The sequence below is a fragment of the Myotis davidii genome, unplaced genomic scaffold (genome assembly GCF_000327345.1).
Source record: "Myotis davidii unplaced genomic scaffold, ASM32734v1 scaffold135, whole genome shotgun sequence".
Taxonomy (NCBI): domain Eukaryota; kingdom Metazoa; phylum Chordata; class Mammalia; order Chiroptera; family Vespertilionidae; genus Myotis; species Myotis davidii.
The window spans coordinates 11,765,255-11,776,812 of NW_006289813.1; the positions used below are offsets into that span (position 1 = coordinate 11,765,255).

At 40.5% G+C, this 11,558-nt stretch overlaps 1 protein-coding gene across 1 annotated transcript in view; it reads left to right on the forward strand.

Moving 5' to 3' along the window:
- The window catches only part of SRD5A1 (steroid 5 alpha-reductase 1), an 11,946-nt gene extending 836 nt beyond the window's left edge, over window positions 1-11,110 (forward strand). Inside the window, exons 3-5 of the mRNA XM_006762504.2 lie at window positions 3,421-3,522; window positions 6,006-6,156; window positions 10,957-11,110. Of these exons, the coding sequence (XP_006762567.1) occupies window positions 3,421-3,522; window positions 6,006-6,156; window positions 10,957-11,023 (320 nt within the window). The 3' untranslated portion in view covers window positions 11,024-11,110. The remainder of the gene's footprint in view (window positions 1-3,420; window positions 3,523-6,005; window positions 6,157-10,956) is intronic.
- The last annotated feature ends 448 nt before the right edge of the window (window positions 11,111-11,558 follow it).

Sequence of the window (11,558 nt, forward strand, 5' to 3'; positions counted from 1 at the left end):
AGTTTCAGCAGCTTGAGCAGCCAGAACACTGAGGAAACTTAGGCACTAATTGTCCATCTTATCTAAGACAGCCGAGCACCTCCTACAGTTACTTCTAACACATTCAGATGTAACTTGCCCCTATAGCCCCTCCGAAGAGATATGAAATTAAACCTCAAATTTTCAAGCTGCCCCACAGTCCTTTATCCTAAAGCTCCATATAGTTACCTTTCCTGTCATTTGGCTTTCTCCCTATATAAATTTGTAATGATAGAGAAAACTAACATTTGATGTACTTTATTGTTGACAAAGTACTTTTACATTTTTCAGTCATAGTTTTTTCTGTGAATTAAAATTTTATTCCCAGGGCAGTGCCCTAATCATACCTGAATTCTTAATAGGAGGGAGTTGCCTCTTTATTTTTCAAAGGAAGAATGGATGAAAAAGTGTTTCAGGATCCTTTTCTAACTCCACAAATTCGTGCCTCCAGAAAACACTAAATTACACTGTAGAAGAGTAGAAATTGGGTCCTTTCACAGAAGAAAGGGATAATCAGTGGGATAAGCAGATGGCCCACCATCTAAATTGAATAGGTAGCAGAGCAGGGGATTAAACCTGCTCACCACACTGGTTTCCCAAAAGTGGCAAGAGGAAAGGGTTTTTGTTTTTAATCTAAAAGATAAGGATTTTAATGCTTATTTATGATTCTCACAGGAATCATTCCTTAGATGAATTATTTGAATAATTTCGATGAATAATAACAAAACAAAAGAATCATTTTGGTCTGTGGATGTCATTTAACCCCTTCCCCGGCAGAAACGTGTATACACGTTTTCACAAAATGTTCTTTTTCAGTCGTCGACGAGTATACTAAGAAAATATGGTAAAAAAATATGGTTTATAGGAAGACGAGTTACAAACTGTTTTCATAACCAGCATCAAAAATACTATATAGAACCAAAATAAAAAAATTAGTCTGAAAAAGAAACGTTTTTTAACAAAAAAATTATTGGGGAAGGGGTTAAAGGAGCTCTGCAGACAGACCACATCACCTGCAGATGCCTTGGAAGCCATTGTAAAATTTAAGACACCAATAAATTGTACACAGATCTCTTGGCTTCTTTACAATTGAAGAGAAGGAATCGAAAATGAAAAGAAAAAAAAACAATAGGAAAACAAACTAAGTTACTCTTTTTGCATTATATTTATTTCATAGAGCTCGGTTTTTATAACAGACTAACAAGAAATTGCATGAATAATTAATTGATTACATTTACGATACTTACCATGAAAAGATAAGCAAATAATAATGATAATATTCTAACAGAAGATTTTCCAGAACAGTAAAAGTTGTTGATCTAAAAGAATTTATACAAAAATTTTTAAGATCCCCAGAAATGGAATTAAATATTTAGCTTAGATGAACCCTAACCTAGACAATAAAGGGAACTTGTCTCTTAGAAGAAGAATAAAGTAAGCATGGAATTTTGAGAACATGATACTATCTGGGACCTTAAATTGGGGACCACATCACCTAGTAGTGACATACTGAAATGAAAAAAAAAAATGTGAATCAGCTATAAATTCATGGATTCCATAAGTGACTTATATTACAAAATCTGGTAGGAACTGTTACAAGCATGTCAAACTTGTAGTTGGTGGGCCACAAGTTTAACATGCTTGGAAGAAAGCAGCCTACAGTGGCGAAATCAGGACATTTTGAGACCCTTACCACAGACCAAAGTGCTTTAAAGTCCCTGCTCTAATTGCAAAAAACTAATACCATCAGGATGACTGATGAGTAATTCATAATGTTACTTCAAGCATACATATTTTTTTCATACTGAATGAAATGACACCATAAAAGCCACATCTGCCTTTCACATTTTTGAAGTATCTCAGAACAATCAAGTTAACTCTTTTTTTTTAATCAAATCAAGTTATTTCTTTCATAAAACACTATTTTGGCATTTTGCATTTTCTTGTTGGCATTAATTGATGTGATGCTAATAAGTCTCCTGTAAGTGCGGATAGCTCTCTGAAGACTTTTAAGAATGGGAGGGAAAGCATTCTGGAAGCTATGGAGTGTCCACATGCATGCAGTGGCAGTGAAGATTTTGTTGGGAGCTGAGGCAGGTGAGCAGACCTAGGAATACTGACTGATAAAGTGAGCAGGAAATCAGCAGTGTTGGAAGCCATGTATATGTATGAAAATGTTCAAATGAGGTTATAAAGAAGGAAGAGAGAAGGACCAGAGATTAGCTCCTGGAAACCAGCACCCCTCCGGGGACCCGTGTGCATCATGATGAGGCACACTCTGAGATATCAGTCTTCTCCTCTGCCAAATGGAGGGGGAAGCCATACCTCACACAACTGTTATAACCATCAGTAATACTTCTAATCCTACCAGTCATTCTAAAAACACGGATTGTGGCCATCATGTCAAAGTATTTTGACTAGATCAGATAATTAATCTTATTAGAAAAACAGCCCTATTGAACATACCTGAGAACAGTAATTATCTTTCTAAATAAAGGACAATATTATGATTTTTACTATCAATTATGGCTGATATGTTATACTAATAACTAGAGGCCCGGTGCACAAAAATTTGTGCACTCGGGGTGGGGAGGAGGGCCCCTCAGCCCAGCCTGTGCCCTCTCGCAGTCTGGGACCCTTCGGGGGATGACCACCTGCTGGGTTAGGCCCGCTCCCCAGGGGGATGGGCTTAAGCTGGCAGTCCGACATCCCTCTGGAAGCCCAGGAGCCCTTGGGGAATGTCCACTTGCCAGAGGGGAGCAGGCCTAAGCTGCAGTCGGACATCCTTAGTGCTGCTGAGGAGGCAGGAGAGGGTCCCACCACCACCACTGTACTGGAAGACATCAGCCTGGCTTGTGGCTGAGCAGAGCTCCCCCCCCACTGGGGTGCCTGGCCAGTCTGGGTGAAGGGCTGAGGGCCCTTCAGTTTTCAGGCTGGCCTGCGACTGAAGCTCCAAGCCTCTCCTTTTTTTCTTTTTTTTTATTCTGGGATTTATTTACCTTCTATAATTGAAACTCTGTTGCCGTCACTGGCTGAGAGCAGGTATCTGGGGTTTGTTTAGTTTCTATAATTGACATTTTGTTGCTTTTGGAGATGTTGCTCTCGGAGCTTAGAGCAGGTCACAGCAGGCAGGGAACCTTGACTTCCTCCATCACTGGAGCAAGCAAGCCTCCTGCTCACTTCAGCTGCGTAGCTACCGGCCGCCATCTTTGTTGGCAGTTAATTTGCATATCTCGCTGATTAGCCAATAGGAAACGTAGCGGAGTTATGGTTAATTACCCCTTTTGTCTTTTATTAGATAGGATGATAATAAAGAAGTATAGTGATACTGTCCTTTCAGGCCTTGGTTTATAAATTTTATAGTTTATGAACTGTAATACTCTCGTGTGTTTTTTCCTTCAGGTTTTGTCTTGTGGCTGGTAGGCATGCTGATAAACATTCACTCCGATCACATCCTGAGGAATCTCAGGCAGCCAGGGGAGACTGGATACAAAATTCCAAGGGGTATGTAGTGAAAGTGGAGAATTCATTCTAAAATTGCATTGCTATTCTATGATGCCTTGCTATTCTAATTTTGTCAGATCTAGTAACTAATGTGTAATATGTATTAGCTGTAGTTTTTAATGTGAATCACTATTATTTATAGCAGTCACTATGAATATTGTTTTATTAAAATGATAAATTCTGGCCAACTGAATGGTTATTAAGCAAAAAAGAAACTCTAGTTATCTCTGTTTGGAAAGAGAGAATATGAGAATTTATGGTTTACAAAGGGTGTCTAAAACTTCATTTTAAAAAATATTACATAATAGATAACCTTGACTGACCCTCCCTTTGAAAACAATTAAAAATGTTGGGTGAAATTTGCGGTGGGAGGGGGGGAGAGCTCAAGTTTCTTCACCTATGAAATGGAGATAATAAAATCTACTTTCTTGGTTTAGCTGAGAGCTATTATTATTGCTCATAACATATAAAGGGTTAATTAAATTAATAAGAAAAAGTCAACCAAACCACTAGATGCTCAACACCAATAAAAACCTATCTACCCTTTTTCATCTTATTTTCCGCTATTTCCTGGTACAATTTAAATACAGTGGGGCCTTGACTTACGAGTTTAATTCGTTCCGTGATGGAGCTCGTAACTCACATTACTCGTATGTCAAATCAAAAAGTGAACGAGTGAGACACGTGATGCTGGGCTGATGTTGTGGCATTCACTGTGACGTTCACTGCGCCAACTAGTGGTGGGGTATCTGAAGCTGGCTCGTAACCCAAATTTTAGCTCGCAACTCAAAGCAAAAAATCGGCCGAGAGACGGCTCGTATCTCAAAAAACTCGTTGGTCGGGACACTCAGAAGTCAAGGCCCCACTGTATATCAAATTATCTTAGTCCATATTCTCCTCAAATTGGCTTTGTACTTCTTTTCTCCATGCTTTGCTTTCACTGGATGAAATTTTTAAAAAGTCATTTTAAATGTATGAATGTGGTGTCAGGGAAGGAAGTCATCATCAGAGGGCAAAACCTGAGTCCTAGTGTCCAAAGTACACCCATCAGAATCTGTGGCCATTGCTCCCCTCATGCTGCTTTGCAGCCCACATTAGCGCCACCTGGAGGGTCTGAAAAACCTCAAGCCATGAATCAGGATCCATGTCATCCTGGTGGGTGATGCCCTCATACATGGGCCAGGGCACACAGAAGGGATCTGCTGTCAGCTCAGGCCTCAGAGAGCCCCACAGACCACAGACCATACTCTAAGGTTACAGAGCCAATGAAGAAATCTGGCGCCCAGAGTGACAGCACAATTAAATGTGAGACACCTCAGATCTTAGAGTTAATGGAAACAGATTATACAGTGAATGCTTAAATGTTTAAAAAAATAAAAAGGGATTTAAGTTAATGATTAAATATATATATATACACACACACACACACATACACATACATACACACACGCACTATAAAAAGGGCTAGCAAATATAAGTTAGAAATCAATAGAGCTTCTAAAACAGGAATCAAGTAGGTAAGACTAAAACTTCATTGGACCTGGAAAGCACACTTACATACCTGGAAACTATACAAGGAGAATAGCAACGTAAGGAACAAATGACAAAAAAATCCTACATTTCAAATTACTTAAACTGGGGCCCTGCAGAGTGTGCAGCTCTGGCCTCAGAGCCTTTGCTTCTCCTGCCCAGAGGGCTTCCACCCTAATAACTGCAGCCCAACCCTCCCAGGAAGTCTGGGATCAAAATTCACCTACCCAGGGAGGCTTGTTCCCAGCCACTGTCTGTTACCATGACCTCCCTCTTCCCCCAACTCAACTTCTGAGCCCTCTTGCCCTGCTCTGCTCCCCACAGAACTCCACACCCTCTGCCAGACTGTGCTTTCCTTGTTTAGTACACTGAAGTTTAACGTTCCAGATGTGGGGGGTGGGGATCTTATCCACAGTTCACTTTAAGTGTCTAGACCAGGGTCTGGCCATAATGTAGACTTGATGAATCAGTAAAGTTTTGATGAGTGAGTAAACCAGTGACTGGGTGAGTGAATAAATGAATGAATGAATGAATCTGTCCTTGAAAATCAATATTTTCTTCAATTTTTAGTCTAGAGTTCTATACAGATCCATTTTATTAAGCTGGTTCATTAATTGTTCTGTATTCTCTGTCCTTGCTCAGCTTTTGTCAGTTTGATCCATTAATTAATGAAGTGATATATATTAAAGTATATGAAAACTGTAGCATTTTTTTCTCAGCTAAAACGACGGGTATTGATACAGGTAGATAGTTATTACCAGAATTTATGATATGAAATAGTAAAACTAGTAATGTTGGAAGTGTTTCATTGATTAAAATTCAGTAAAAGATATATTTTCCCATAGTTGAATTTATGTTCTCCGAAGTAGTTATTTACTGTTATCTCTTAAGTCAATATTTCCTGAGGCATCACTTTGTAGTCAATGCACCACTGGTTCTGTGCTTTCTTCTAGGAGGCTTATTTGAATACGTAAGTGCAGCCAACTACTTTGGAGAAGTGGTTGAGTGGTGTGGCTATGGCCTGGCCACCTGGTCTGTTCAAGGCGGGGCTTTCGCTCTGTTTACATTTTGTGTTTTATTCACAAGAGCACAACAGCATCATCAGTAAGTTTAAAACATTTTTAACATTTTTAATTTGTTCTCTGACCTTACTATACCAACTTTTAGATTAGCCTTTTGAAATGTTAATATTAATTTGATTTGCCAAATCCCAGTTTATACCATGCCATGTCTAAAAAGCACAAAACCATGCAAATATCTGAAGACTAATCCAGCTATAAGAAACCAGTGGATACACATCAGCATTATCATTTTGTCCACCTGTTCTGAGGCTCTGAATTTATACTGCTGGACTCTGGACTTGATGGTCAAGTTAAATGTCAAGCAGGGCATTTGGGATCTGACCTGGAACACGCTGATTAAAAGGAGGAATGCTGACTGTGCAGTAATGAGAGCTCAGAAGGCCTGCAGCTGGAGGCAGAGCCCAGCATCCTCCCCCACAGAGCCATTCACACCTAGGTTCCTGATGGACTATGGGCTCCATGCACTCCTCCCCACCCTTCCCCACATAATGTTCAAATGCTTCCTTTAGAACCAGAAGGATTCATACTCTAAACAGGCTTGACTTTAGACTAAATATACATTACAAAGTCCTAGAAAATGAATAAAACAGCTAGAATTCATGCATCAATAATGATGACAACAGCCAGCTAATCTCAGCCAAACTTGAGGTCCTGTGTACAGGGAATCTGTGCTCTCCCCATCCCTCTCCACCTCCTCTACCTTTCTAACTACCATCACCTCTGGGGGAAGATGCTACTCCCAGATATTTGTTATGTTAGGATTTAAGAAGCGAATATTGGCTGGTTTCTAATAATAAAAACAAATAAGATTATTTTAAGAAACTGGATCAGGGGAGGATTGAACAAGAGCATGCCAGGCCAGTTGTCAGGCTCACTCCTCAAATGAAAATGAAATAGGAGAATCCCTCTTAGCATTGGAATATGTAACATACAGAAATAGAAAATACATAATTTCATTTTCTGAGGTATCCTTTGCACAAAGATTCATGAATTGAAAGGGCTCTTTGCCATTTGTTTGATGTTTAAATTAATGTTGATGCAAACCAAATTTAATTGCTGAACAATGAATCAATTCAGTTTAGTGTATGTTTACAAATGTTGGATTTACAAACTGAGTACAAAATGAAAGCTATTTTTTTTCCTAGTAATCCAGTGAACCCAACTAATTAGCCCATCAGATAAACTGATTCCAAAAGAAAACAGTCCACAGGGCTATTCCTGCATCAAAGCATCATTTTGTTACAACAAATTTCTGTCTGTAATGGAAGTATTTAATTCATAAATAATTATCTTGATCATTAAGGGCTAGGTTGGACGGGTCAGCTGTGCCAAGTGCTAACAGATATTCTGGTTTGAGAGCAACATTTCAAGGAATTTTAAGGAGGCATGTTTTCACATGGCTTCCTTCCATCTGCCTTGGGCAATCATGCTTATGCACTGGACCAGAGCACAGGCCGCCCATGCTTCTACAGCTGTGAGGTGATAGAGTACAGATGTAGACTTGTCATGTCTCAAAGCTGCACCTTGGACCCCAGACAGGGAGGATAGCGTTTAAGGAGGGGCTCTGTTGCAATAACAGGGTTACCATTTGTTAAGTTTAATGTCACTTAAAAAGTGAATTCAGTGTAAATTCAGTGTGTCTTTAAGACACTGATTGATAGTGTAATGATTACAAAATAAGGACACACAGTATGTTGATGAAATGCTGCCTTGGTCTCACAGCCCCATTCATCAGACTCGAATACAAAGAGCATGACTTGTGAGCACTTGCAAAGTGTTTATTCAGCTGTCACTGACCTGTCTCTGCTAGAGAAAGACTTCCATAAGAGAAATGTAGGATCATGAAACTGTGAGCCAGAAAAACAGTAACAGCTTTGAAGAATTACCTCAGATTTAGCATAACCTGAATTAGATGAAGTGGGTAGTCCTCAGCCGGAGGTCATTTCACTTTCAATGAGAAGGCAAGGGTGCATTAGTTCAGGCCCCATAGCCACAAAATCAATACAAAAAAATTGGCATCCAACCCTGGTCTGTTTACATGAGTGAAAGCTTTTTGATCTAGAGATAGAAATATGAGTGAAAAATATAATAGAAATCATGCTGCTTATTCCACTTTTAAAAATATTTATGCATACTAGAGGTCTGGTGCACGAAATTCATGCACAGGGGTGGGGAGTCCCCTCAGTCCAGCCTGCACCCTCTCCAATCCGGGACCCCTTGGGGAATGTCTGACTGCCGGTTTAGGCAGTCAGGCATCCCTCTCACAATCCTGGACTGCTGGCTCCTAATCGCTCTCCTGTCTACTGGCCTGATTGCCCCTAACTGCCCCCCCTGCCGGCCTGGTCGCCCCCACTGTCCCCCTCTGCCAGCCTGGTCATCCCTAACTGCCCCCCCCCACCGGCCTGGTTGCCCCCAACTGCACCACCCCCCAACCAGCCTGGTCGTCCAACCCAGCCTGCTTGTTCAGTCATTTAGTCATCCCTTACTAACCTCCCTGCCAGCCTGGTCACCCCACGCAGCCTGCTGTTCGGTTGTTTGGTTGTACCTCACTAACCTCCAGTGCCAGCCTGGTCGCCCCACGCAGCCTGCTTGTTCAGTCGTTTGGTCGTCCCCCATTAACCCCCCTGCCGGCCTGGTCATAGGCAGCCATCTTGTGGGGGTGTGAGGATCAATTTGCATATTACCTCTTTATTATATAGGATACTTTTTTAAAATATTTTTTTTATTGATTTCAGAGAGGAAGGGAGAGGAAGAGAGAGATAGAAACATCAATGATGAGAGGGAATCATTGATTGGCTGCATCCTGCATGCCCCTTACTGGGCGCTGAGCCCACAACCTGGGCATGTGCCCTTGACCAGAATCAAGCCCGGGACCCTTGCATCCACAGGCTGATGCTCTATACACTGAGCCAAACCAGCTAGGGCTATAGGATACCTTTAATCATAAATCTTTAAATATAATTTTTTGAGGTGGATTTGTGATCCTAGTGGTGAAATAATTGAGAAATGTTTTTCTCTAATCATTTAACAAGTTATATTTTATTCCTATGGAATGGTTTCTATGAAGTTCATTTAACATATTTCTTGTTGGGTGAGAAAATTCTGCTCTGATAAAGGTTCTTTGTGACAGTGGGTAGAATTTAGCCTGCTGCATAGCACTTCACAGCAGGGCTGTCACAGCCCTCTAACATCCTGCAGGCATGTGGGCATATTGGCCTGCTTTTTCTAATTTTAGGCTGTCCTTTGTTTCCATTCTTGTTCCTTTTAGGCTAGTGTGTCCCTCTTCAATGGACGTTTCTAGGAGAGGAGCTCACCTCCTGCCTCTCCTAACATAGTGCCCAACGCTGCTGATTCATGGGCAAGCTCTTAGAAACTAGTCCATGGTTCATGTTTTAAGTCCCAAACAGGCTGTCTTAGTCTGTTCAGGCTGCTATAACAAAACGCCATAAACAGGGTGCCTTATAAATAACAAACATTTCTTTCTCATAATTCTAAAGGCTGAAAGTCTGAGATCAGGGTGCCAGTACAGTCAGGTCCTAGCAAAGGCCCTCTTCTGGGTTACAGACAGTACCTTCTGACTCTGTCCTCACATGGCAGAAGGAACAAGGAGCTTTTAGGGGGAGCCCTTTTATCAGGACACTATCCTATCATGTGGCTCCAGTCTCACTTCCCAAAAGCTTCATCTCCTAATACCATCACCTTAGGTTTTTTAACATACAAATTTTGGGGGATACACATTCAGACAGTTGCATAGGCCTCTAAAAAATGTCAGTGATTAATGAGTAAATATATGTATAATGCACTTTTACACACTTTGCACTGCTGTTGTCTGTGGCCACATCTGCCACAGGCACTCTTGTCTGCAGCACATCACTGAGCTGGGAAAGGCTGTTGATCCACAGGTCCACTGCTCAGCTCCTCAGGACTTTTCTCATTACATGTCCTTTTGGGCGTACAGAACAGCATCTGAAAGTAAACATGGTAGTCTCCCATAATTCTCTATTTGTGGGTTACAGTGCTAAACCTCACCAAAATCTAAATTCCATAGGACTTCACTCACTCACTTTGTTTGCTGTTGTCATATATTGCTGTCACATTAACAAATAACTAATTGTTTTCCATCATGAGTTTTAATCTGTTTAGCATTCTTTTGAGCTCACGGAAACTCCATTTTTCTATTTCTTCATCATGTCAAATTATTTTAAATTTTTACTGTCTACTTAATGTCCACCCTTCCCAACTAGCTGTTACCCCAAAATGAATGAATGTGCCTTTGTTGACATAATTTATATCAGAACGGAAAAGACCTGTTTGTTCTGAGTGCAGGGCTCAATGATGAATGAGCCCATGTTGCATTTTCCCAGATCTGTTTGAGAGTTACCAGCTTGGGTGCCCATTCCACAGACTGGGTATGAAGCAGTAGTTCTCTTCTGGGAATTGGAAAAAACTAACAGAGTCACCAGAAAATAATTAAGATACACCTACTGGGTTCCTCTCTTCCCCGGTCTACACGCTTCCTAGATCTGGAAAGATGTCTCCTCCATATGCTAATCTGCATCTTTATCATAAATCAGTAGTTTTTCTTGCCAATATAAGGGTGGGTTATATGAGTCACTTCTTGTGACTTATACTTTCTAATCACATATATCTAATTATCCATGATATAGACAAAAATCAACCTATGTATCTGAAATGCCAAAGTTTTTATTACTATTAAAAACTGTATGCCTTGAGAATAAAAAAATTGTTCCTTTGCTAGCATGTATTACATGTTTAAGAGACAAAATTATTTCCTTTTTTATGTCCTTTTTTTTTATTGTAGGTGGTACCTTGAGAAATTTGAAGATTATCCAAAATCCAGGAAAACTCTAATTCCATTTTTGATTTAAGTCCATTATCAGTGGAATTATCTTCAACTTGATGCTTTTTTTATAATGTTTCTCTAGGGATTATATAAATGAATTATTTCTTTGTCATTTTCCTGCTACTTCATCTTTTCCAAGATTTACCATAGGAATTCTTTTCCTAGTAAATTTGTAAGCTACCTAATAACTTACCAGTCAAACTGAAATGCAGGTTGAAGTATTCTACTGCATACCAGGGTAGGACTCTGGAGCTCTGGGTAATGACTGCTGACCATTTCTCTGATTTTGGACTTTTGGTTACATCCAGCTGAATGTGCAGAAGACCGGAATGTACACACCATCTTTGAAGACCTTTATGGGCCAAAACCTTCCATTAGCCCTTGTACAATCCCATAGAACAGTTCTGACAAGATCAAAGGCAATGTTGTCCCTTCTCCCATAGAGGCATGATCTGTCTTCTGGGTCCCTCTCATCCCACTGGGTACCCACAGTATAGTCAGGGACTCAAGGAAATGCACGGCCTCTCCCTGCTGGGTGCTGTGCAGGCAGGGAACTTGGA